The sequence below is a fragment of the Hyla sarda genome, chromosome 4 (genome assembly GCF_029499605.1).
Source record: "Hyla sarda isolate aHylSar1 chromosome 4, aHylSar1.hap1, whole genome shotgun sequence".
In the NCBI taxonomy this organism is placed as follows: domain Eukaryota; kingdom Metazoa; phylum Chordata; class Amphibia; order Anura; family Hylidae; genus Hyla; species Hyla sarda.
The window spans coordinates 29,446,592-29,474,122 of record NC_079192.1 but is presented as its reverse complement, the minus strand read 5'-3'; the positions used below and the strand labels follow the sequence as shown (position 1 = coordinate 29,474,122).

Sequence of the window (27,531 nt, the reverse complement as noted above, 5' to 3'; positions counted from 1 at the left end):
TAGAGGACAGTTCCCTCTAGAGCCAAAGGCTGTCCAGGCATGCTGGGAGTTGTAGTTTTGCAACAGCTGGAGTCACCCTGGTTGGGAAACACTGTAGAAGACTTACGTGGCACTAGAGGGACAATGGGGGAGATTTTCTTTATGTGGCATTTTGGTGGTCCACACATAAGTGAAGCTCCGCCCATTTTTGGAATGCTGCTGTGTAGATTACGGTCCTAGACATTGTCAAAGAATGAACATGTTCATTGAGACGGCGCTTTTCAAAGCGGTCCTAGCGCCGCTGCCCGCAACAGATGGAGTCTCCACCCAGAATATCTCCAGATGGAGATCCTGCATGAATGAGCCCTTACCCATAGAGCAACATTAAAGGGGTATTCCAGCCCCTAAAAACATATTCCTTATCTTAGGATCTGATCGCAGAGGTCCAACTGCTGAGACGGCCCGGCTTTTCCCGCTGTATGGAGTGGTGGGTCGGCACACGCTCCATGCATTGTTTATACAAGCACGTGCTGACACCCCCCCTTAACGCAGTGGGACAGTCAGGTCTAAGTGTGGTCTGGGCTGGAGTGAGATTCTGCAAAAATTTGCAGCAAAATTGTCTCAGTTGATAAAATTACTTTGCTGTTATTTGTTACCTGTGCCTTTTGCTGTTATTTGTTATCTGTGGCTGTTGCTGTTATTTGGTATCTGTGGCTGTTGCTGTTATTTGGTATCTGTGGCTGTTGCTGTTATTTGGTATCTCAACAAGATAGATCCGAGTGGCACCACTAAAAGGTATAGGAGAGAAACAATGTTACTGCTGGAACACCAAAGGATACACTCCGTGGGGTATCAGATAAAGGGCTTGTCCCGCGGCGGTGCTAGGATCAACGAAACCAATTGTAAGTGTATGTAATATAACCAAAAGAAAAGTAATCCTGCACTCACTGCATGGGTTCAATATATTCAGCTCATATCAGGGAAATCCCATCTGACAGGCAGGCGTGCTTGGCGTGGTGCGCTCAGAGGCGACTGCCGGCGGTTTCACGCTCAATGATTATGCGCTTCTTCACGCACAATGATTATGCGCTTGGTATCTGTGGCTGTTGTTGTTATTTAGTATCTGTGGCTGTTGCTGTTATTTGGTATTTGTGGCTGTTGCTGTTCTTTGGTATTTGTGGTTTCGTTGATCCTAGCACCGCTGGGGGACAAGCCTTTTATCTGATACCCCACGGAGTGTATCCTTTGGTGTTCCAGCAGTAACACCAAATAACAACAAAAGCCACAGATACCGAATTACAGCAACAGCCACAGATACCAAATAACAACAACAGCCACAGATACCAAATAACAACAACAGCCACAGATGCCAAATAACAACAACAGCCACAGATGTCAAGTAACAACAGCCACAGATACCAAATAACAGCAACAGCCACAGATTCCAAATAACCGCAACAGCCACAGATACCAAATAACCGCAACAGCCACAGATGCCAAATAACAACAACAGCCACAGATGCCAAATAACAACAGCCACAGATGCCAAATAACAACAACAGCCACAGATACCAAATAACAGCAACAGTCACAGATACCAAATAACAGCAAAGTAATTTTATCAAATGAGACAATTTTTCTGAAAATGTTTGCACAATCTCACTCCAGCCCAGACCACACTTAGACCTGGCTCTCCCCACTGAAGGGGTGGGTCTGTTATTTGGTATATGTGGCTGTTGTTGTTATTTGGTGTCTGTGGCTGTTATTTGATAACTCTAGCTGTTGCTGTTATATGGTATCACACAAAGAGAGAAACACAGCCGCACATCCACCATTTGTAATTTGATCTACTTGCTTCTCAGCATAATTTCAAAAACTAACAGGTTGTTATTATACATTTTAATCAAAAAGTACAAGCCCACTCGCCACGTCAAGGCCACCTCGTTAGAGTGGGTCTCTAACCTGACACTGGCGTAGCCCCCGGCGGTGAACACTGCCTCCGAGACCCCATGGCCAATGGGGGGAGCGACCCAGTGGCCAGGCAGCCCCACTACTGCCCGACCAAGCCCCTGGCTCTGGGCCACTCCACCCCACAGACAAAGCATCACAGAAACAATGGCTGCCACAGAGAACCACCCCAGTATGAAACCTACCATGTGCTCACTGCCAGAGGGCTGGGAGAATGGTAGGAGGAAACCCTTATGCAGTATATTATATGGTATCGGTTGCTGTTATTTGGTATCTGTGGCTGTTGCTGTAATTCGGTATCTGTGGCTGTTGTTGTTATTTGGCATCTGTGGCTGTTGTTATTTGGCATCTGTGGCTGTTGCGGTTATTTGGTATCTGTGGCTGTTGCGGTTATTTGGTATCTGTGGTTGTTGCTGTTATTTGGTATCTGTGGCTGTTGTTGTTATTTGACATCTGTGGCTGTTGTTGTTATTTGGTATCTGTGGCTGTTGTTGTTATTTGGTATCTGTGGCTGTTGTTGTTATTTGGTATCTGTGGCTGTTGTTATTTGGTACCTGTGGCTGTTGCTGTTATTAGGTATCCGTGGCTGTTGATGGTATTTTGTACCTGTGGTTGTTGCTGTTTTATGGTGGTCAATATTGTAGACTCCCTGTGACAATGAAAAAGTATGGCAGGGTGTAGTCCGATTTACTCAACTCCCTAAAACATACTCCCTTTCTTAGGATCTGATCGTGGGAGGTTCAATCGCTAAGACAGCCTTGCTCTTCCTGCTGTATGGAGTGGTGGGATGGCACGTGCTCCATGCATTGTAAATAGGAGCACGTGCAGACCCTCCCCTTCAGGTCTAAGTGTGGTCCGGGCTGGAGTGAGATTGTGCAAAAATTTTCTGCAAAATTGTCTCATTTGATAAAATTACTTTGCTGTTATTTGGTATCTGTGGCATTTGCTGCTATTTGGTATCTGTGACTGTTGCTGTTATTTGGTATCTGTGGCTGTTGCTGTAATTCGGTATCTGTGGCTGTTGCTGTTATTTGGTATATGTGGCTGTTGTTGTTGTTTGGTGTCTGTGGCTGTTATTTTGTTAACTCTAGCTGTTGCTGTTATATGCTATCGGTTGCTGTTATTTGGTATCTGTGGCTGTTGTTGTTATTTGGTATCTGTGGCTGTTGCTGTAATTCGGCATCTGTGGCTGTTGTTGTTATTTGGTGTCTGTGGCTGTTGCTGTTATTTGGTTAACTCTAGCTGTTGCTGTTATTTGGTTAACTCTAGCTGTTGCTGTTATTTGGTTAACTCTAGCTGTTGCTGTTATTTGGTATCTGTGGTCGTTGCTGTTTTATGGTGGTCAATATTGTAGGCTCCCTGTGACAATGAAAAAGTATGTCAGGGTGTAGTCTGATTTACTCAATTCCCTAAAACGTATTCCCATCTTAGGATCTGATTGCAGGGGGTCCAACCTCTGAGATGGCCCAGCTCTTCCCGCTGTATGGAGTGGTGGGTCGGCACTCGCTTTATGCATTATCAATAGGAACCCGTGCCTACCCATACCCTTCATGCAGTGGGGAGAGCCAGGTCTACCTGTGGTCCGGGCTGGAGTGAGATTCTGCAAAAAATTGTGGCAAAATAGTCTCATTTGATAAAATTATTTAAGCGAAAATCGTTTTTTATGCACGAAACATAGAAAAAATTTATGTAAATACCATGAAAAATCCCCCTTCTGTCTCTGTCTTTTCTCCTTCTGGAGGAGGTCTTCTTTGGATATGTTTTATTGAGCACTGTACGGCCTAGAGCAGTGGTCCCCAACCTCAGGCCCATAAGCATTATAATTTTATTTTTTCAGTTACTCCATTGAAACAGTGAAAAACTCCAATCCTGGGCTGCTGGTGGTGGACCTTGAGGACTGGGGTGGGGACCTCTGGACTATAGGACTCACTATGCTGGATTGGCAGTCTCCTCATGGAGAAAGATGACCCCCTCAGACTCTGATATAGGGGGAATGTACAGACTGTATGATAACGTTACCCTGCTGAGAAGCTCTATGCTGATGCCCCTTTGCCTTACTTTCTTATGAGATTCTTGGCCAATAGAAGCACAAATATGTGTTTTGTTACATGTGTTGTAACGTGTGGGGCGCAATCACATGACCTGCATGTCACACATTCCTAGAGGATATGGACCATGCAGAAACGAATTGCGTAGGCACTGAGCTCAGCATTAACCCCTCTGATGCCACACTCTTCCAGCTGGACATAGTCTGCAGTATTCTCGGGCCACCTTCATGGTCCATGCACCATTGTCCTTCATCAAGATCTTCTCTTCCACCTCTTGACCTTTTCTAGAAATAACAATTGTCTGACAGTGTGCATCCAGCTCTGTGGGAAGAGAAGAGTTAATAGTTCTCTGCCATGTGATGGAAATGTACTGATCGGGAAGAAGGAGACAAGAAGTCTTCCAAGGAACTGGTAACTTGAGCAATATTACGGCTTCGGGTTATCGAGCGACAATTATAAGCTCGTCCTTTTCATGGGCAAAGGTCACAATGGGGACATCTGGTACCAACAGATCTGGTAATAATATAGAAAATTATGGAGTTATACACAGAGACATGTAGGGACGGCTGTGTACATTGGATGGGCCATGAAAATAGCAAAAAGTTCTGCTCACGTACATGTTGGGTTATCTTCTTCTGGCGCCGCTTATCTTGCGGGGATCAAAAGATGAAAGAGTTAAAGATTGGTATGTAAGACAGTATAGTGATATTGTTGACCGATTCTGCTGAAATTGATGGGCCATTGCTTGCGTGTCCCCATGATAACACTTCCTGCCTCCTGTGAACATGAAGACACTGACCTCAAAACAACCGATCAGATCCCTTTCCTATTGTCCTAATACTGCTAGAAGAATGAACCTAATAGTCTGATATCCTGCTATGAGTAAAGGGGCAGGAAGGATTGTCATGGGCACGCAGGTACAGAGGCTGAGAAGAAGACTTTTATTTGGGATGACCCAGTGCTGCAAAGGAGCCTTGTTATCAATGGTCGTATTGATGTATGGTTCTGGCAGGAGAGGGTTAAATGTATGCCGGGCCTGTAGGAACTGCATTGATTGCAATATAATGGTTGATAAATGGAGGATCCGTCCATGAACTGATTGGGGTTAAATCTGGCCACAATTATATTAGGCTAAGTTTTGTGGTAAAGGCAGTATATAACTGCACAGCATGTGACTGGTATAATACTGCCCTCTGTGTACAAAAATAAAACTACTATATCCTTGTACATAGGAGGCAGTATTATAGTAGTTATATTATTGTATATAGGAGGAAGTATTATAGTAGTTATATTCTTGTATATAGGAGCAGTATTATAGTAGTTATATTCTTGTATATAGGAGCAGTATTATAGTAGTTATATTCTTGTATATAGAAGCAGTATTATAGTAGTTATATTATTGGATATAGGAGGAAGTATTATAGTAGTTATATTCTTGTATATAGGAGCAGTATTATAGTAGTTATATTATTGTATATAGGAGGAAGTATTATAGTAGTTATATCCTTGTATATAGGAGACAGTATTATAGTAGTTATATTCTTGTATATAGGAGCAGTATTATAGTAGTTATATTCTTGTATATAGGGGCAGTATTATAGTAGTTATATTCTTGTATATAGGGGCAGTATTATAGTAGTTATATTCTTGTATATAGGGGCAGTATTATAGTAGTTATATTCTTGTATATAGGAGCAGTATTATAGTAGTTATATTCATGTATATAGGAGGCAGTATTATAGTAGTTATATTCTTGTATATAGGAGGCAGTATTATAGTAGTTATATTCTTGTTCATAGGAGCAGTATTATAGTAGTTATATTCTTGTACATAGGAGCAGTATTATAGTAGTTATATTCTTGTATATAGGGGCAGTATTATAGTAGTTATATTCTTGTACATAGGAGCAGTATTATAGTAGTTATATTCTTGTACATAGGAGCAGTATTATAGTAGTTATATTCTTGTACATAGGAACAGTATTATAGTAGTTATATTCTTGTACATAGGAGGCAGTATTATAGTAGTTATATTCTTGTACATAGGAGGCAGTATTATAGTAGTTATATTCTTGTATATAGGAGCAGTATTATAGTAGTTATATTCTTGTATATAGGGGCAGTATTATAGTAGTTATATTCTTGTATATAGGAGCAGTATTATAGTAGTTATATTCTGGTATATAGGGGCAGTATTATAGTAGTTATATTCTTGTATATATGGGGCATTATTATAAGGATTAAATCATATTAAACTTAGTCCACATTTGCTGGGAAAGGAAAAACACAAAAATAACATGACATCATCTGTGTCAAACCAAAGAGACATTCCTCCATAATTTCCCATTATTTTGGTTCCTCCGTATCTCTAATGACTTCACCCACTGGAGCTCTGACATTATTTGGCTTACTGCTGTGATGTGGTGGAATGGCTCATTGTGTATGGACACTCGGGTTCTCATGTGCCAATGGTAATACTTTATGACCGTTATTATGTACATTGTCTCCCTGTCTACATTCCTGTTACTGAATGGTACAGCATATATGTCAGGATATGTCAGGTTCTGCAATAATGGGATCTGAGCTCATATTCCAGGTACGGGGGGAGGTAGTCACGCGTCCATCTCCCCCTCTTGAGACTGCCGCCTTGCACCCAAGACTCTGCAAAAGGCAATATCCAGTCCCTGATACTATTCACCCACAGGGAGCAGTTGTTTGAATCCAGGCAACCAAAATTTACTTTTAGAAACATGGAGTCAAAGAACACCCTTGGATTCAGCATATCCAACCCACCCTCTCTCCTCTGTAGGTAGGTGATCCCTCTTTTTATCAGGTTTAACCTGTTCCCCCAGAACATTTGGAAGAACAGGCTAAAGAGCCGAGCGGAGAAATATTCTGGCAAAGGAAAAACAACAGAGACATACAAGAAGACGGGGACCAGGTAAATCTTCAACATTGTAACCCTTTCTCTATAGGTTAGACTCATGTTCTTCCATCGCTGAACCTTTGCATTTCCGGTTTCCAATTTCTCTTCCCAATTTAGCCTGGCATTATCGTCCCTCCCGAATTTGACCCCTAGGATTTTAATATAGGAGGAGGCTCTCACAAATTGGGGCAGATCAAAGTCTGGATCAGAATCAGATATCCAGAGAGCTTGACTCTTCTCAAGGTTGACCAGAGACCCTGAGGCCTCCGAGTAACTTCTGATGGCCATAGACAACATCTCCACCTCACGAGGCTCAGATATCACTACAGTCACATCATCCGCATAGGCAGCAACACTCAGGGGCAGGCAGTGGGGGACCGGCACCCCCTGAAAACCACACTCCTGCAGTGACCTCAGAAACGGGTCTAATGCAAATACATACAGCAGCGGACTCAGTGGGCAACCTTGTCTCACCCCCGCCTCAACCCTGAACGTGTCACCCTGCCAACCATTGATCAGAGGAAAGCTCTCAGCCTCACAATACAAAGTCTTCAGCCAATCGATGAATTGTCCCGGAATACCGTACTTTGACAAAGTGGCCCATAGATACTCATGATCTACTCTGTCAAAGGCTTTAGCCTGGTCAAGACTCACAACATATCTCCCACACCTCAGGGCTTTACATCTCTCGAACATCTCCCTTATGGAGATCACTGCCCCAGAGATGTTCCGCCCTTTTACTGTGCCATACTGACAGCCTGCCAACAGTGCTGGGGACAGACAAACTAACCTAGAAAACAGGATTTTTGCCAGAATTTTCCTGTCGACATTCAAGAGGGCAATTGGCCTCCAGTTCTTGATGTCACTCGGCTCTTTACCTTTAGACAGCAGAATCAGCGAGGACACTCTCATGGATGGAGGCATCAGGTGACTTTCTAGACAATTTGTGTAAACATCCACGAGGATTGGGGCCAAGAGGTCTCTGAATGTCTTTTAGAATTCTGCTGTTATCCCATCTGGACCTGGTGCCTTCTTCAGATGTAACTTATCAATGGCCTCTTTGACCTCTGCCACCGTCAATTCTGCTGTCAAAGGAGAAAAGTCCAAATCATTAGTATCAGGGAGCGGAGTTGTCTCCAAGAATTGGGTCATCTTGTCTCTATCCAAAACCTTCCTCTGAAACAAGTCAGCATAGTACGATCTCACCACCCCCAGGATACCCTCCCGAGATTCCTGCAAAACACCCTGGGAGTCAGTGAGACCGGTGACAGATTTATTTGCCACCCGCTCCCGGCAATTCTCAAAGGGATCAGGAGACCCTAAGGACCCATAATCCCGTTCAAGAACCAGGGAGGTATACCTGCTGTACTGATACTGCCTTATCTCAGATTTCAGCCGGTCTATCCTTTGTTGGTCCCCACCCGCCGAATACAGTGACTCCAATTCTTTCCGCAGCTTATGGCCTCACTTCATTATAATGGTTAACCCTTTCAGTTACTGTCTGCAAACCATAGATATTAATAAGACGGAGCCTTCTACCCCGAATAGTAACTTCCAGCATTAGGCATCTTCCCATCAATACCTCTGTCAGCCTATGTATAGTTACATAATTGGTGGTAAATAGGATAGAGACCCCGGCACTTGGTTCCACAGCCAGTGACCAAAAGGACGGACCAGACCGCCATTCACGCTCTGCTTCACGTAACAGTCCTAGAGCATTTAAACGTGTCTCCTGTAAGAAGATGTCAACATCAAGAGACTTTAGATCAGTGATGGCGAACCTGTGGCACGCCGAGCCCCCTCTGTGGGCACGCAGCCACTGGCCCCCGTCAAATTCCGGACATCCCTGTGTCCCGAAAGGTGGGGGAACTATACAGCACCCAATGTGGGGGAACTATACTGCCAGCCTAATGTGGGGGAACTATACTGCACCCAATGTGGGGGAACTATACTGCACCTAATGTGGGGAGAACTATACTGCCAACCTAATGTGGGGAGAACTATACTGCCAATCTAATGTGGGGAACTATACTACACCCATTGTGGGGGAACTATACTGCCAACCCTAATGTGCGGGGAACTATACTGTCAACCCTAATGTGGGGAGAACTATACTGCACCTAATGTGGAGAACTATACTATACCTAATGTGGGGGAACTATACAGCACCCAATGTGGGGGAACTATTCTGCCAACCTAATGTGGGGGAACTATACTGCCAATCTAATGTGGGGAACTATACTACACCCATTGTGGGGGAACTATACTGCCAACCCTAATGTGCGGGGAACTATACTGTCAACCCTAATGTGGGGATAACTATACTGCACCTAATGTGGAGAACTATACTGCACCTAATGTGGAGGAACTATACTGCCAACCCTAATGTGGGGGAACTATACTGACAACCCAAATGTGTATTCTGATTTAATTGCTGTGCTGGCACTTTGATGGGAAAAAAAGTTGGCGTGCATTACGGTTCGGGCACTCGTGCTCAAAAAGGTTCGCCATCACTGCTTTAGATGATCATAAACAGCGTGTTTGGTCCTCCTCACTCTGACACTGTTCACATTACTGGAGAACACTTTAAAGGGTAACTCTCATTAAAATTCATTTTTGCTATTGCACTCCTTATGGTAAATGAAAAATATTGCTAATATACTTTGTTAAAAAAAAATGAAGTTTTCTATGTTTTATTTGTGCTTAAAAAAGCTCAAGAGCACATTTTCCCCCATCTCATACACAGACTTTGGACCAAAGTCCGAACACAGGAAGTGCAGCCTGGAGTGCTGAGCGGAGGGGGGGGGGGGTGTCCAGCCTCATCCAATCATAGCTCCTCTCACACATAACTGCCATATGCTGATGGCTGGACACCCCCCCCCCCCCCCCAGCACTCCAGACTGCACTTCCTGTGTTCGGACTTTGGTCCAAAGTCTGTGTATGAGTTGGGGGAAAATGTGCTCTTGAGCTTTTTTAAGCACAAATAAAACATAGAAATCTTAATTTTTTTTTAAACAAAGTATTAGAAATATTTTTCATTTACCATAAGGAGTGCAATAGCAAAAATTAGTTTTAACCCGTAAAGGACCTAGGGCGTATGGATACGCCTTCTGTACCTGGGTCTTAAGGACCCAGGGCGTACCTGGGCAGTCACCCCGGCGGGGACCGGGCCGGGGTGACTGCTGATATCGATCAGCAGGCACCCCGTGCAAATGCCCAGGGGGGTCATCAGACCCCCCCCCATGTCGGCGATCAGCGCAAATCGCAAGTGAATTCACACTTGCGATTTGCGCCGATTCCGGGTCATACGGGTCTATGGTGACCCGGTGACCCGGAATATAAGGGGGATCGCGGTTGTCTAAGACACCCATGATCCCCCTCTAGCGATAGGAGTGAGGTGGCAGGGGTGCCACCCCTCCTATCTCTGCTATTGGTGGTCTAGACGCGACCACCAATAGCAGATTGGGGGCGGGGGGGGGGGGGTTACTTTCGTTTTCCCTGTTCTGCCCATCCACAATAGGCGGGGCAGGACGAGGAAACGACGGGGACCGAACACCGAAGATCCACTTACCCGTCGGTGGAAGCTGCGGGACGGGATCGGCGGCAGTGATCGGAGTGGGCGGCGATGTCGTGCAGCAGAAGAGGACGGCTCCCTGGATCCGACGGAAGCTGTTAAGTTGCCTAGCAACATCTACAGGGCTACAGTCTGAGACTATAGCCCTCCAGATGTTGCAAAACTACAACTCCCAGCATGCCCAGACAGCTGCTGGGCATGGTGGGAGATGCAGTTTTGCAACAGCTGGAGGTCTACAGTTTAGAGACCACTGCACAGTGATCTCTATACTGTAGCACTCTAGATCTTGCAAAACTACAACTCCTAGCATGCCCACAAAGCTGTTTGCTGTCTGTGCATGCTGGGATTTGTAGTTTTGCAACATCTGGAGGTCCACAGTTTGGAGATCACAGTGCAGTGGTCTCTATCTGTAGCCCTCCAGATGTTGCAAAACTGCAAATTCCAGCTGTCTGGGCATGCTGGGAGTTGTAGTTGCGATCCCTCCAGCTGGTGCATAACTAGATCTCCCAGCATGCCCTTCGGCGATCAGTACATGCTGGGAGTTGTAGTTTTGCAACAGCTATAGGCACACTGGTTGGAAAATACTGAGTTAGGTAACAGAACCTAACTGAAGGTTTTCCAACCAGTGTGCCTCCAGCTGTTGCAAAACTACAACTCCCAGCATGCACGGTCTGTCAGTACATGCTGGGAGTTGTAGTTTTGAAACAGCTGGAGGTTTGCCCCCCATGTGAACGTACAGGGTACATTCACATGGGCGGGTTTACAGTAAGTTTCCTGCTTCAAGTATGAGCTGCAGCAAATTTTTCGCCGCAGCGCAAATTTCTAGCGGGAAGCTCACTGTAAACCTGCGCCCGTGTGAATGTACACTAAAAACACTACACTACACTACACTAACACATAATAAAGGGTAAAACACTACATAAACACCCCTTACACTGTCCCCCTAATAAAAATGAAAAATGTATTGTACGGCAGTGTTTCCAAAACGGAGCCTCCAGCTGTTGCAAAACAACAACTCCCAGCATTTCCGGACAGACACTGACTGTCCAGGCATGCAGGGAGTTTAGCAACAGCTGGAGACACCCTGTTTGGGAATCACTGGCGTAGAATACCCCTATGTCCACCCCTATGCAATCCCTAATTTAGTCCTCAAATGCGCATGGCACTCTCACTTCAGAGCCCTGTCGTATTTCAAGGAAACAGTTTAGGGCCACATATGGGGTATCTCCGTAATCGTGAGAAATTGCGTTACAAATTTTGGGGGGCTTTTTCTCCTTTTACCCCTTATGAAAAGGAAAAGTTGGGGGCTACACCAGCCTGTCAGTGTAAAAAAATTTAAAATTTTACACTAACATGCTGGTGTTGTCCTTTACTTTTTATTTTCACAAGTGTTAAAAGGAAAAAAAGCCCCCCAAAATTTGTAACGCAATTTCTCCTGAGTACGGAAATACCCCATATGTGGGCGTAAAGTGCTCTGCGGGCGCATAACAAGGCTCAGGATTGAGAGAGCGCCATGTACATTTGAGGCCTAAATTGGTGATTTGCACAGGGGTGGCTGATTTTACAGCAGTTCTGACATAAACGCAAAAAAATAAATACCCACATGTGACCCCATTTTGGAAACGACACCCCTCACGGAAAGTAACAAGGGGTATAGTGAGCCTTTACACCCCACAGGTGTTTGACGAATTTTCATTAAAGTTGGATGGAAAAATAAAAAAAAAATAATAATTTCACAAAAATGCTGGTGTTACCCAAAATTTTTCATTTTCAAAAAGAAACATAGGAAAAAAGCCCCCCAAAATTTGTAACCCCATTTTTTCTGAGTAAGAAAATACCCCATATGTGGATGTAAAGTGCTCGGTGGGCGAACTACAATGCTCAGAAGAGAAGGAGCACCATTGGGATTTTGAAGATAAAATTTGTCCGGAATTGAAGGCTACGTGTGTTTACAAAGCCCCCATAGAGCCAGAACAATGGACCCCCCCCCCCACATATGACCCAATTTTGGAAACTACACCCATCACGTAATGGAATAAGGGGAACAGTGAGCATTTACGCCCCACAGGTGTCTGACAGATTTATGGAACAGTGGTCCGTGAAAATGAAAAATGTAATTTTTCATTTGCACAGCCCACTGTTCCAAAGATCTGTCAAACGCCAGTGGGGTGTAAATACTCACTGCATCCCTTATTAAATTCTGTGAGGGGTGTAGCTTCCAAAATGGGGTCACGTGAGGGGGTCCACTGTTCTGGCACCACGGGGGGCTTTGTAAACGCACATCGCCCCCAACTTCTATTCCAACTTAAATCTGTCTTCAAAAGATCAATGGCGCTCCTTCTCTTCTGAGCATTGTAGTGCGCCAGCAGAGCACTTGACGTCCACACATGGGGTATCACCATACTCAGAATAGATGGGGTCACAAATTTTGGGGGTCATTTTCTCCTATTACCCCATGTAAAAATATAAAATGTAGGGGAAAAGCAGCAATTTAGTGAAAGTTTTTTTTTTTTCATTTACACATCCGACTTTAGCAAAAAGTCGTCAAACACCTGTGAGGTTTTAAGGCTCACTGTACCCCTTGATGTGTTCCTTGAGGGGTGTAGTTTCTAAAATAGTATGCCATGTGATTTTCTTTTGCTGTTCTGGCACCATAGGGGCTTCCTAAATGCGACATGCCCTCCAAAAACCATTTCAGCAAAATTCGCTTTTCAAAAGCCAAATGTGACTCCTTCTCTTCTGAGCATTGTAGTGCGCCAGCAGAGCACTTGACGTCCACACTTGGGGTATTTCCATACTCAGAAGAGATGGGGTTACAAATTTTGGGGGGTATTTTGTCCTATTATCCCTTGTAAAAATTAAAAATTTTGGGGAAAACTAGCATTTTAGTGGAAAAAAATAAATAAATCATTTACACATCCAACTTTAACAAAAAGTCGTCAAACACCTGTGGGGTGATAAGGCTCACTGGACCCCTTGTTACGTGCCTTGAGGGGTGTAGTTTCCAAAATAGTATGCCATGTGTTTTTTTTTTTTTTGCTGTTCTGGCACCATAGGGGCTTCCTAAATGCGACATGCCCCACAAAAACCATTTCAGGGAGGCGCATGCGCGCGGCTTACCGGAAGAGACGTGGGTGATGTAAGCTCCGCGCCAGTCTCACCTATCTAAGCCCTATTCAGCGCCCTAAAGGCTCCACACGCTGTGGCTTCAGTGCGAACTGGACCTGGTCATGCCCAGGAGGCAGCGGTCACGAAATAAGAACCTCTCTCAGCGTCTTTCTCAGTCCATTCCGGACTTTTTCAGAGCCTCCCCGAAACCCAATATGGCGGCGGCAACGTCCTCCCCACACCGCTCTGATATGGCGTCCGATGAAGAGGGAGAGCCGGACCTGGCGCAGATGTCCCCGGCAGATATGTTCCGCCAGATCAAACAAATGTTCCAATCGGAGCTCAGAAAAGCTGTCTCAGACTTCGCAGCGCAACTTCAAGATCTGGGCCAGAGAGTCTCCGACAATGAAAACAAACTGGACGACTTAGCGGAGGCCGCGGAGTCTGACCGTCGGGATATTGACCTACATGCGGCCAAGCTTGATGCTATCGACCTCAAACTTGAGGATCTGGAGAACCGCTCCCGCAGAGCCAACATTCGCATTCGGGGACTACCTGAGTCGGAGACTAACCTGAAATCTGCGGTTGATGCGATGTTCCAGGCCCTACTGCCGCAATATGAGCCTGAGCTTCTCCGTATGGATCGTGTCCACAGAGCCCTAGGTCGCCCGAGATCTTCTGAAATGCCGAGGGACGTGGTCCTCCGCCTGCACTACCCGGAGGTGAGAGATCCCCTGCTCTTCGCTGCCCGCAACCTGACAGCGCTACCTGGCATGCCCGCTGAAGTGCGCCTCTACTCGGACTTATCCCCGTCCACGCTAGAACGGCGCAGGACATTCCGCCACATCACGCTGGCCCTGGTCCGGGAGGGGGTGAAGTATAAATGGGGATTTCCATTCTCCCTCATCTGCCAACTTAAGGGGCGCCCCTACCAGTTTCGCTCCCTGTCTGAGGCCCAAACTGCCCTCACTAAAGAGGGTATCCCCTGGACTGCTCCAGAACAGCCTCCTGCGACCGACTTGCCTCGACGGGGTCCCCGACCCTCCAAGTCCTGGACCAGTGTCCCCTCGGCCCAGCGTAAATCACAGCGATGCCTGGGGATGGCCCCGGAAGGTTGACTCGCCGTTGCAAGTGACCCCCTCTCACCTGGCACCCTGAAGCCACCGACACTAGAAGGGCTGGTGGGACCGGACTGATGTGTCCTTCGTTTGCTTCGAGAGATGGAAGTAAGCGGAGCCGCTATATTATACGGCTTCGCTTTCCAGTTTGACTTTTTTCTGTTTGTTCAATGTTTTGTTTGTGGTTTGATGTTGTTCGTTTTTGTTAGTCAGTGGGTCCATGTGTTCTATGGTTGTTCTGTCTCTGCGTGTTTGTCCCGTCTCCGCATTGCCTGGTCTTCCGTCTTATGTGTAAGATAATTTCCCATAATGTCATGGGATTTAATTCCCCCCCCAAACGGAGGAAAGCTTTCATCGATTATAGATGTTACCGCCCTGATATAATTTGCATTCAGGAGACTCATTTCTCCCAGTCCTCCTGCCCTAGCTTCCTCCATTCCCAGTACTCCCGGTTATATGTCTCTTCTTTTGTTTCCAAAAGCAGGGGAGTAATGATTTGTTTGAAAAATACGTTGCCATTCGAGGTGACCCGCGTTCATACAGATTCCGAAGGCAGGTATGTCTTGCTGTTGGGCACCCTGTACGGTAAGCAGATCTGTCTACTTAACTCTTATGCTCCTAACTCCTCTCCTATTTCATTCTTTCTTTCTCTCTGCTCTTTACTCCTATCATACTCTTATGATGTTCTGGTGTGGGCGGGCGATTTTAATTTTGTCTATGATGGCATCTTGGATAGGTCCTCCCCTAGTCCCTTAGGTCGATCTAGAGTGTTGCAGAAAAGGTTGGTCTCGGCCTTCCATTCACTTCAACTCGCGGATGCATGGAGGGAGCACAATGGTCAGTCGAGGGGGTATTCTTACTATTCATCCTCCCAGAAAAATTACACTCGCATAGACTGGCTACTTCTCAACACCTCTACCTTACCGTGCCTCCTGTACGCGAGACACATTGCCTCTCCCTGGTCTGACCATGAGATGGTATGTGTAGAGCTGGATCTCATAGGTGGTCCTACCACACCTTTTACCTGGAGACTTAACGAGTCTATGCTGACTAATCAGACAGTTAAACGTTCTCTTACAGCAGATCTCACATCCTACTTCTCCACCAATGCCACCCTGAATTCAAACCCGATCTGGGTATGGTCTGCCCACAAAGCCTTCATTAGGGGACGGCTCATATCGCTAGCTTCATACATGAAAAGAGGTCGCTCCCACCTTCAACATACGCTACACAACAAACTTTCTCGACTCACTCTGGCTCACCAGCGTGCCCCTTCTCTTTATCTCCACAATGCTATCCGGGATACCAGGTTGCGCCTGGATGCTGTCCTGTCCACCGGAGTGGAAAAAGCGCTTAGGTGGACTAAGGCCACATACTACCGCTATGCCAATAAGCCGGATAGGTTGCTTGCCAATATGCTCCGCACCAAACAACGGCTTAACTATGTTCACACCATTCAGTTGCACCCTGGTTCCCGGTCCTCCCACCCCGACAAGATTTACCAGACTTTTCACTCTTACTACTCTAAACTTTACTCTATCCCTGACCAGTCGCCTACCTTCACTCCCAGTCTGAACTCTTTTCTTGATTCTACCTCCCTTCCCTCTCTCACTGACCCCGAGAGGGATCTCCTTAATTCTCCAATTTCACACGAAGATGTATCAGATACAATTGCGTCCCTGAAATTGGGAAAAGCCCCTGGCCCAGATGGCCTGTCTGCAATGTACTATAAGAAATTCTCTCCTATTCTAGTTCCCCACCTAGTTAACCTTTATAATAACCTCTTTCAGGCCCCCTCTTTACCCCCTGAATACTTGGATGCCCTTATAACGGTGATCCCCAAACCCCAGAAGGACCCATCCCTGGTCTCAAACTACCGCCCAATCTCCTTAATTAACCTGGATACGAAGATATTAACGTCTATCCTGGCACGCAGACTGAACACTATATTGCCCCGTGTTATTCACGCTGACCAAGTGGGCTTTATACCGGGGAGACAAGCAGCGGACAATATTAGAAGGGTGCTGGGGGTGGTGCACTGGGCTTCCTCCACTTCTACTCCTGTTATGCTATTGGCCTTAGACATAGAAAAGGCCTTCGACTCAGTTCTCTGGCCATACCTTTGGGGGGTCCTCTCTAAAATGGGGTTCACTGGGCCGTTTGTACACCTTCTGCACCTGCTGTACTCTAATCCTACGGCTTTTCTCAAACTCCCTACCTCCTCCCCTTCCCCGATTTTTATTAAGAGGGGCACTCGCCAGGGATGCCCGTTGTCTCCTGCTCTCTTCGCCCTGGCGATGGAACCCCTGGCGAGATCCCTGCGAGCCTCTCCCACTGTACTGGGGGTCACGATTAAGGACTCTACCCATAAACTTTGTTTGTTTGCCGATGACCTCCTTCTATCCCTGACACACCCCCTATCATCTCTACCTAACCTGTTTCGCCTACTCACAGACTTCTCGTCTTGCTCGGGTCTCCGGATTAGTCCATCTAAGTCTGAAACTCTCTATATACATGTCCCCCTCCATACACAAAAATTGATCTCCCTTAACTTTAACTTTCCCCCTCCAATGCCTGCCCTGTCCTATCTAGGTGTTCGTATAACCCCGGCGGTTGCTTCCCTCTACGGTGCGAACTACCCGCCCCTATACAAATCTATTCGACATGATATCCGCACTTGGGACAGGCCATACTTATCATGGATCGGAAGAATAAACACGGTTAAAATGGTGATTCTGCCTAAACTACTATACCTGTTTCGCACCCTTCCGGTTCCGGTCTCGACTGCGGATCTCAGGTCCCTTCAGTCCGATGTCTTTAGATTTGTGTGGAAGTCCGGGACCCCCCGCATAGCACGTAATGTAATGTACCTTCATAAGCGTTTAGGTGGTATGTCCGTCCCCAACTTTCAAAAATACTATTATGCTGCCAGACTAGGACAGATGGCCTGGTTCCTGACGGATGGCGATACCCCCATCTGGGTTCACCTCGAATCCTCTCTCATCTCTCCCCACTCTTTCTCTTCCCTAATGTGGTCAACTCAACCTGTCACTAAATACGTCCCTTACTCTGCTCTTCTCACTCTTCATTCCCTCTCCCTTTGGCGACTGGTCCGCTTTCGCTTTCACCTACAATCTTGCCCTCCTCCCCTCCTGCCCTTCCTCTGTAACCCTTTTTTCCCACCCGGTCTTGCTCATTCCTCATTCAGTTGGTGGACTTCACAATCCCTGATTACTGCCCATCAATTCCATACTCGAGGGGTTCTGATGACAAAGGAAGTGTTTGCTCTACAATTTCGCCCCCCACCCTCAGAACTCTTCCGAATGCATCAGATCTTTTCATTCCTACATTCTAATTTCCCTGCACGCACCATACCACAGTTGACTAGGTTTGAACGTCTTATGCAATATAGTCCTTCTAGACGAGGACTTCTAGCCATAATATATGGAATACTAAATTCTCCCCCACCCGACACTAAACTGTCGTTCATGACCCAATGGGAGGCTGACTTCCATATGGATCTGTCTCTGGAAGACTGGAGGGAATGTTGCGATACCTTGAGTAGAGGGAGCTGGCAAGTGTCCCTTACTGAGACGTCACTGAAAATATTACATAGGACGTATTATGTTCCCACGAGAATACATTCCATCTTCCCCTGTGCCTCTCCCCTATGCTTTAGGGGCTGCGCAGATAGGGGAACCATGCTTCATATGTGGTGGACCTGTCCTCTCGTCAGAACATTCTGGACATCTGTTCTTTCTATTCTTCGTTCTGTTCTCTCTTTTCGCTGTCCCCTCCAACCTGCTTTTTGCCTCCTTAGCAGACGGCCACGCAGGATGCCCAACAGCCAATTTAGACTAGCGCAATTCATACTGCTGGCTGCGCGGATCCATATAGCAACATGCTGGAAAAGCCCAGTCCTGTTTATTGATAGAGTAATTGATAGAGTTAATAATATTCTGATCTTTGAAAAAATTAACGCGGTTCGCGCCGACATAATGGCCTCCTACGAGAGAGTCTGGTCTCCCTGGATATCATCCTCCTATTGCCCGGAGATTCGCCATGCTTTGTCTCTAACGTAATCACTGACAACACCCGTTCTGTTTTATTACCCTGCTGTCTGTTTTTATCCACACATGTCTGACCCATGGACTTGTTTATCCCCCTATTCCCTTTTATTCACTTGATTTTACCTCTTTGTTGATTCGGGCTGCGTCCCGATACTTTTGCTTTACTTTGGTATTGCTACCTTTATGCCTATTACAATAAAATTGGTTGTTTGATACCAAAAACCATTTCAGAAAAACTCACTCTCCAAAATCCCATTGTCGCTCCTTCCCTTCTGAGCCCTCTACTGCGCCCGCCGTACACTTGACATACACATATGAGGTATTTCCTTACTCGAGAGAAATTGGGCTACACATTTTAGGAAGATTTCTTTCCTTTTACCCCTTATAAAAATTCAAAAACTGGGTCTACAAGAACATGCGAGTGTAAAAAATGACGATTTTGAATTTTCTCCTTCAAATTTGCTGCTATTCCTGTGAAACACCTAAAGGGTTAACAAACCTTTTGAATGTCATTTTGACTACTTTTGGGGGTGCAGTTTTTATAATGGGGTCATTTGTGGGGCATTTCTAATATGAAAGCCCTTCAAATCCACTTCAAAACAGAACTGGTCCCTGAAAAATTTATATTTTGAACATTTTTAGAAAAATTGGAAAATTGCTGCTGAACTTTGAAGCCCTCTGATGTCTTCCAAAAGTAAAAACATGTCAACTTTATGATGCAATTATAAAGTAGACATGTTGTATATGTTAATCAATATATAATTTATTTGGAATATTAATTTTCCTTATAAGCAGAGAGCTTAAAAGTTTAAAAAATGCAAAATTTTCAATTTTTTCATAAAATTTTGGAATTTTTCACCAAGAAACGATGCAAGTATCGACAAAATTTTTACCACTAACGTAAACTAGAATATGTCACAAAAAAACAATCTCGGAATCAGAATGAAATGTAAAAGCATTCCAGAGTTATTAATGCTTAAAGTGACAGTGGTCAGATGTGCAAAAAATGGCCGGGTCCTACAGTGAAAATGGCTGGGTCCTTAAAGAGTTAATGAGAGTGCCCATTTAAGGCTAAGGTGGGCCATCATAACAAAGCAGAGCAGTAGAAGCAGAGATATCACCCCCATCATCATAGATCAGAGATATCACCCCCATCATCATATATCAGAGATATCACCCCCATCATCATATATCAGAGATATCACCCCCATCATCATATATCAGAGATATCACCCCCATCATCATAGATCAGAGATATCACCCCCGTCATCATAGATCAGAGATATCACCCCCATCATCATTGATATATGATGATGGGGGTGATATCTCTGATCTATGATGATGGGGGTGATATCTCTGATATATGATGATGGGGGTGATATCTCTGATCTGAGATATCACCCCCATCATCATAGATCAGAGATATCGTCCCCATCATCATAGATCAGAGATATCACCCCCATCATCATATATCAGAGTTATAACCCCCATCATCATATATAAGAGATATCACCCCCATCATCATAGATCAGAGATATTACCCCCGTCATCATAGATCAGAGATATCACCCCCATCATCATAGATCAGAGATATCACCCCCATCATCATATATCAGAGCTATCACCCCCATCATCATAGATCAGAGATATCACCCCCATCATCATATATCAGAGATATCACCCCCATCATCATAGATCAGAGATATCACCCCCATCATCATATATCAGAGATATCACCCCACATCATCATAGATCAGAGATATCATCCCCATCATCATAGATCAGAGATATCACCCCCATCATCATATATCAGAGTTATAACCCCCATCATCATATATAAGAGATATCACCCCCATCATCATAGATCAGAGATATTACCCCCGTCATCATAGATCAGAGATATCACCCCCATCATCATAGATCAGAGATATCACCCCCATCATCATATATCAGAGTTATAACCCCCATCATCATATATCAGAGATATCACCCCCATCATCATATATCAGAGCTATCACCCCCATCATCATAGATCAGAGATATCACCCCCATCATCATATATCAGAGATATCACCCCCATCATCATAGATCAGAGATATCACCCCCATCATCATATATCAGAGATATCACCCCACATCATCATAGATCAGAGATATCACCCTCATCATCATAGATCAGAGATATCACCCCCATCATCATATATCAGAGATATCACCCCCATCATCATAGATCAGAGATATCACCCCCATCATCATATATCAGAGATATCACCCCACATCATCATAGATCAGAGATATCGTCCCCATCATCATATATCAGAGTTATAACCCCCATCATCATATATAAGAGATATCACCCCCGTCATCATAGATCAGAGATATTACCCCCGTCATCATAGATCAGAGATATCACCCCCATCATCATAGATCAGAGATATCACCCCCATCATCATATATCAGAGCTATCACCCCCATCATCATAGATCAGAGATATCACCCCCATCATCATATATCAGAGATATCACCCCCATCATCATAGATCAGAGATATCACCCCCATCATCATATATCAGAGATATCACCCCCATCATCATAGATCAGAGATATCACCCCCATCATCATATATCAGAGATATCACCCCCATCATCATATATCAGAGATATCACCCCCATCATCATAGATCAGAGTCTGAGCCCTCCTGCTGACCACCTGTGTCCATGTCTGATTCGGACAGACGTTTAGCCCGTGGGGGTCTCCTTTTTGTGGGGGGGGGGGGGGGGGGAAATCACCCTCTTGGTCCTCATTAAATTCCTCTATCACCTCTCTTTAGCTCCTTCTCCATTTCTTCCTCAGCGTCTGACTCTGATAGGACACTGTACCTATGTGTGATGGTCATTACACCTGACCCGGGGTCTACTTTCTTTTTGGAGGGTTTTTGGACAGTGGTCCATCCCTCCTCAGGCTTACGGCTGGTTTTGTCTTTTTTTCAGTCTCTTCTGCGGATTTATTGATGCTGGGGCAGAAGAAGACATGGCCACAACCTGCTCAGTGACCTCCCTGTTCCCCTCAGTAGCTCCTGGCTGGGACTGGTCGGGCACTGTGTCACCAATATTGTCACCCATATTGTCACCCCTAGTGTCACCTACAGTGTCACCCATATTGTCACCGCTAGTGTCACCCATGTTATGCTGAGGCTCGGGTTGTGTCACTGCTGACCCTGACACCAATGTTTCCTCCTCCAGGTCCTCTGCCCCCTCCAGCAGGTCCTCATCAGGGAAGTCCTTACAGATGTTATGCCAGGCATCAGGACAGTCCCTGTGGGAGTGACCGGTCTTACCACAGAGGTTGCAGCGGATGTTCTGGCAGGTGGCGCTGACATGGCCGATCTCCCCACATAAATTACATTTTACCAGGGTGCACACACTCGCGATATGACCGGTCTTCCCACACTTGAAGCATTTTCTGGGCTGACCTGCATAGAAGCAAACCCCTTTCTCCCGGCCAATGAAGAATGAATTGGGCAGATGTTGGGTAATGTTATTAATCTGCCGTAACTTCACCAAAACCTTCCACCCTCCCGTCCATATGCCGTCCTCATCCCTGGTCTTAGTCAGGTCTGACATTAGGTCACAGTGTCTCTTTAACCATACGACAATATCCTGGGGGGGGGACAGACTCGTTCCAGAATATAATGGTGACATTCGCTGTGTCCGGTCTGGAGATGGGGACAAAGCTGAACTTATTCCAGCCATCAGCATCTCTCACCCGGGTGACATGGGCCCAGAAGCGGTCCAGGTCAGACATGAGTTTGAAGCTGACGTCATAGCCCTGCCTGTCAGGAAGGTTTATCACTGCCAGGATGTTAGATGGCAGGAAGCCCATTTGGTGGCACAGAAGTTCACGGACCACAAACCTCCTGTCAGGCAGCTCCTCCTTGGCCCCTCTATGTCTGAACCTGACCACGTTCCTCCTCCTGAAAGCCTGACCTGTGTAATTCACATTAGACATGAATGGTGACCCACGGCTCCAGGAATTACCAGAGGAGGCGCCACTACTTCTACCCTCCTGCTGTACTTGGGGGCGCTGTGGTGGCTGCTGACCGCCTGCACTAGGCTGTGAAGCGCTCCCCTCTGCAGAAACATTATCAGTAATATCACATACAGTCATATCAGTGCAGTCACTGGCAGAATGATCCTGCACTACAGAGCCCAGCAAGCCCTGCAGAGCCATGTCCTGTGAACTCTCTGCTGCACTGCTGCCTTCAGGTAAGAGTCCACAGTCCTGCTGCTCTCTCCTGCCCCCCAGGGCTTGTGGTGACTGCACTGCTGTTACAGAGTTACCTTCTGGTTGGAGTCCATAGTCCTGCTTCACCGTACTGACTGCTGGGATATGCTCGGCCAAACATAGTTCAGGTGCCCGCTGAGTATTGGGGGGCCGTGCTGGTGGGGTACTCACAGGACTTTGCTCTTGAGGTGGCATCTGACTCGGTGTTGCTGTGGTCACTGCTGTGGGGTCACAATCTCCAGACTGGGGACTGGGCCCCCTGAAGCCTTCCTGCTGTATTCCCTCTGGTCTCATCTGGCGTGCTTGTAACTTTTGCGCTGCTCCCGCTCCCGTATCGTGTGCGGTCAGACCGTATCAGGACAGGCTGCTGCAGATTCTCCTGCATGGTCTGCTTCTCCAGGGATGTTCTCCTCTGTCTGACTGCAGGAGGGGTGGATTGTACACCTGCAGCCATACTTGGTAATGATTCCTTCTTTAGTTCCACAGCTTTCTTTTCATCAGTGCTTCTTACCAAACTGGGACTTGCAACATTCTGCACATTTCTTCCTTCCATAGAAACTTTAGGATTTTCATCCATGGATTGTGGTGTCTGCTGATTATTTCCCAGAATAGGCCGAGAAGCCTGGGCCTTGCTTGGGGAGCTTCCCCACCCAGGGTGGCACCGCCCCGGGCTTTCACCAGACATCAGGAAAACTACACAGACACAACCTCTCAGCTAGGAGCAGTATTATAGTAGTTATATTCTTGTATATAGGAGCAGTATTATAGTAGTTATATTCTTGTATATAGGGCAGCATTATAGTAGTAATGTATATAGTAGTTATATTCTTATATACTGTATAGGAGCAGAATTATAGTAGTTATATTCTTGTATATTCTTATTCTTCTATATTCTTTTTTATATATATATATATATATATATTGGATATAGGAGCAGTATTATAACTAATATAACACTGCCCCATATGTATAAATATATATATGTATTATACTACTGCCTCCTATGTATAAGAATATATCTATTATAATGCTGCCTACTATTATATTACTACTACAATACTGCTCTCTATCCTGGTTGTTTTTAACCCTGACATTTCCTGGCACTTTTTCCAGTAGTTATGATGGAGATGTCCTGTACGGTTGGTGGTGCTCATAATGGGACAGTTGTTAATTTTGCCAACAGGACAGGACGGGTACCTGCCACTCTATCTCATAGGTTTCATGTCAGAGATGAGTCAGTGTTGCGGTGGCATAACCTGACCCGCTGAGGCATTATTACCAGTGTTAACTGCTGTGTCACTAGACTGACTGGTGCCAGGTTTATTAATAGAAATAATTTGCTACAAAAATAGAAAGTCTGTTATATGTCTTAATAATTCTTCACCTACGCATTATAGTAGTCGTTCTGCTGGGAGTATTGGATCATCCCTGTTGGTCACAGGTTCTTCTGGGAGAGATGCCCATTCATGATGTCAGTGTCTGCCTTACTGCTTGTGGGCATGGCTGATGGCACTTCACAATGACCTGGTATTCAGTATTTACCTGATATGTTGGCATATTGAGGGGACTATTTACCACCGCTAGACCCACTCTTATCAGTAGTACCTGGGGATGTCCCATCACAGCGGTAGTATTGGAAGCTGGAGAGATGCCACCAAAACCAACTTACTGCTTGTGGGCATGGCTGATGGCATTACACAATGACATGGTATTCAGTATTTACCTGGTATGTTGGCATATTGAGGGGACTATTTACCACCACTAGACCCACTCTTATCAGTAGTACCTGGGGATGTCCCATCACAGCGGTAGTATTGGAAGTTGGAGAGATGCCACCAAAACCAACTTACTGCTTGTGGGCATGGCTGATGGCATTACACAATGACATGGTATTCAGTATTTACCTGGTATGTTGGCATATTGAGGGGACCATTTACCACCACTAGACCCACTCTTATGAGTAGTACCTAGGGCAGTCCAAAAATGTGGCACACTATCCTATCACAACGGCAGCATTGGAAGCTGGGGAGATGCCACAAAGACCAATTTACTGCTTGTGGTCATGGCTGATGGCATTACACAATAACATGGTAACCAGTATTTACTTGGTATGTTGGCATATTTAGGGGACTATTTACCACCACTAGACCCACTCTTATGAGTAGTACCTTGGGCTGTCCCATCCCAATGGCAGCATTGGAAGCTGGGGAGATGCCACCAAGACCACCTTACTGCTTGTGGACATGGCTGATGGCACTTCACAACATCTCTTACAGAATTGACCATATTGGTAGGCTCTTGACTATGTAAGCAACATTCAACAATGACATGGTAACCAGTAGTTACCTGGTGTGTTGGCATATAGAAGGCACTATTTTTCAGCACTAGACCCACTGGATCAGTAGTACCTGAGGCACTCTTAAAATGTGGCACTGGGTCCCATCGCAACAGCCCCATTGGAAGCTGGGGACATGCCACCAAGACCTCCAGAAATATCTGGTCCCGACACACATGGTCCTTGTACGTCAATGTGTCCGGTCTTTTACCCCATTGAGGAGGGTACCCGGGACCTGGTGGGAAAAATGAGGGTCCTTCTATCCTCTTCTTCACATGGTGGTTAATTGATTTCGTAATCTAAGCACCTCCTCAGAACCTTGTCATATATAGCTGATCCTAGGGGATGACTAACCCATGCCCCCAACTCCGTGCCCATGGCAGTTCCCATTTTCTACTAGGTGCCAGTCTGGGGATTAGGGGAATTGCTATATCCTATGACAAATGGCCTTGGTGTTAGACAGTGTTCACTTGCGTTGCTATGCAGCATGTTACCTAACAACCATGCTGGCATATTAGTTTAGAGGAGTCTTACTTGGCGCCGCTTTCTTTTCCGTAAGTGTGTGTGTGGCGGGGAAAATAGCAATTGGTAACAGCTCTGTCAGGAAGTGGTGAAGCTCTGCGATGTAAATAAGGTAATATTCTGCTTCCTTTGCAGCATCAAGATGGGGGAGACACAGATCTACAGCCAGCGCTTGCATGGAATTACTGTAAGTGACGTGTCTGCGGAAGAGTTTATAATCTACTGCATAGATATTCGCTGCTATAGCTTATGAAAAAAGGGAAAGATTAGGTGGTCTACAGAGCTGACAGTGCAAAGCAGTGTTTCCCAACCAGTGTGCCTCCAGCTGTTGCAAAACTACAACTCCCAGCATGCCCGGACAGCCGAAGGCTGTCCGGGCATGCTGGGAGTTGTAGTTTTGCAACAGCTGGAGGCACACTGGTTGGGAAACACTGGTGTAAACTGAAGCTGTCCATAGAAAATAATATCAGATGAGTAAATGGGTATAGGGATGTGACACCAATAGGGGCACCATTTCCATTGTAGCTATGAGGTATATGAGATATGGGAGGAGATTTAAAGGCATACTCCGGTGGAAAACATTTTATTTTAAATCAATTGGTGCCAGAAAGTTAAATAGATTTCTAAATGACTTCTATAAAAAAAAAAATATTTACCCTTCCAGTACTTCTTAGCAGCTGTATGCTACAGAGGAAATTCTTTTCACTTTGAATTTCATATTTGTCTTGTCCGTGTCAGGAACTGTCCAGAGCAGCATAGGTTTGCTATGGGGATTTTCTCCTGCTCTGGACAGTTCCTGATACGGGCATCAGGTGTCAGCAGAGAGCACTGTGGACAAGACAAAAAAGAAATTAAAAAAGAAAAGAATTTCCTCTGTAGCATACAGCTGTTAAAAAGTACTGGAAGGGTAAAGGTAATTATTATTATTATTATTATTTTTATTATAGAAGTCATTTACAAATCTGTTTAACTTTCTGGCACCAGTTGATTTAAAAAAAAAATAATAATAATTTCCACCGGAGTACCCCTTTAACAAAACCTGTCTAGAGGAAAAGTTCCTGAGTTGCCCATAGCAACCAATCAGATGGCTTCTTTCATTTTTTAACAAGGCCTCTGCAAAATGAAAGAAGCGATCTGATTGGTTGCTATGGGCAACTCAGGAACTTTTCCTCTGCACAGGTTTTGCTAAATCTCCCCCATGGTTCACAATGCACAATTTATTTTTTGGGGAGGGCTTCATCTCTATCTATAAGCTAGTGAGCTCCAAGGATCCTCCCCTGAGGAGCTTACAATCTGATACATAGACTAAGGCTGGGTTCACATCCCGTTTTTACCAATACGGGACCGCATACGGCTGGGGGGGAGCTAAAACCGGGCGCTCCAGTACCCCTGCCGTATGCAGCCCGTATGTAATTAATTTCAATGAGCCGACCGGAGTAAAACGCTGACTCCGTTCGGCTCATTTTTGCCCCGTATATGGTTTTCCACCAGACCTCAAACCGTGGTTGACTACGGTTTTAGGTGCGGTGGGAAAACCGCATACGGGACAAAAATGAGTCGACCGGAGTCAGCGTTTCACTCCGGTCGGCCCATTGAAATGAA

At 45.6% G+C, this 27,531-nt stretch overlaps 1 protein-coding gene across 9 annotated transcripts in view; it reads left to right on the top strand.

Moving 5' to 3' along the window:
* The window catches only part of PALM3 (paralemmin 3), a 210,042-nt gene that overhangs the window by 179,015 nt on the left and 3,496 nt on the right, over nucleotides 1-27,531 (top strand). For all 9 annotated transcript variants that reach the window (XM_056570277.1, XM_056570279.1, XM_056570280.1 and 6 more), the window contains one exon: nucleotides 26,065-26,116. In XM_056570277.1, the coding sequence (XP_056426252.1) occupies nucleotides 26,072-26,116 (45 nt within the window). In that variant the 5' untranslated portion in view covers nucleotides 26,065-26,071. The remainder of the gene's footprint in view (nucleotides 1-26,064; nucleotides 26,117-27,531) is intronic.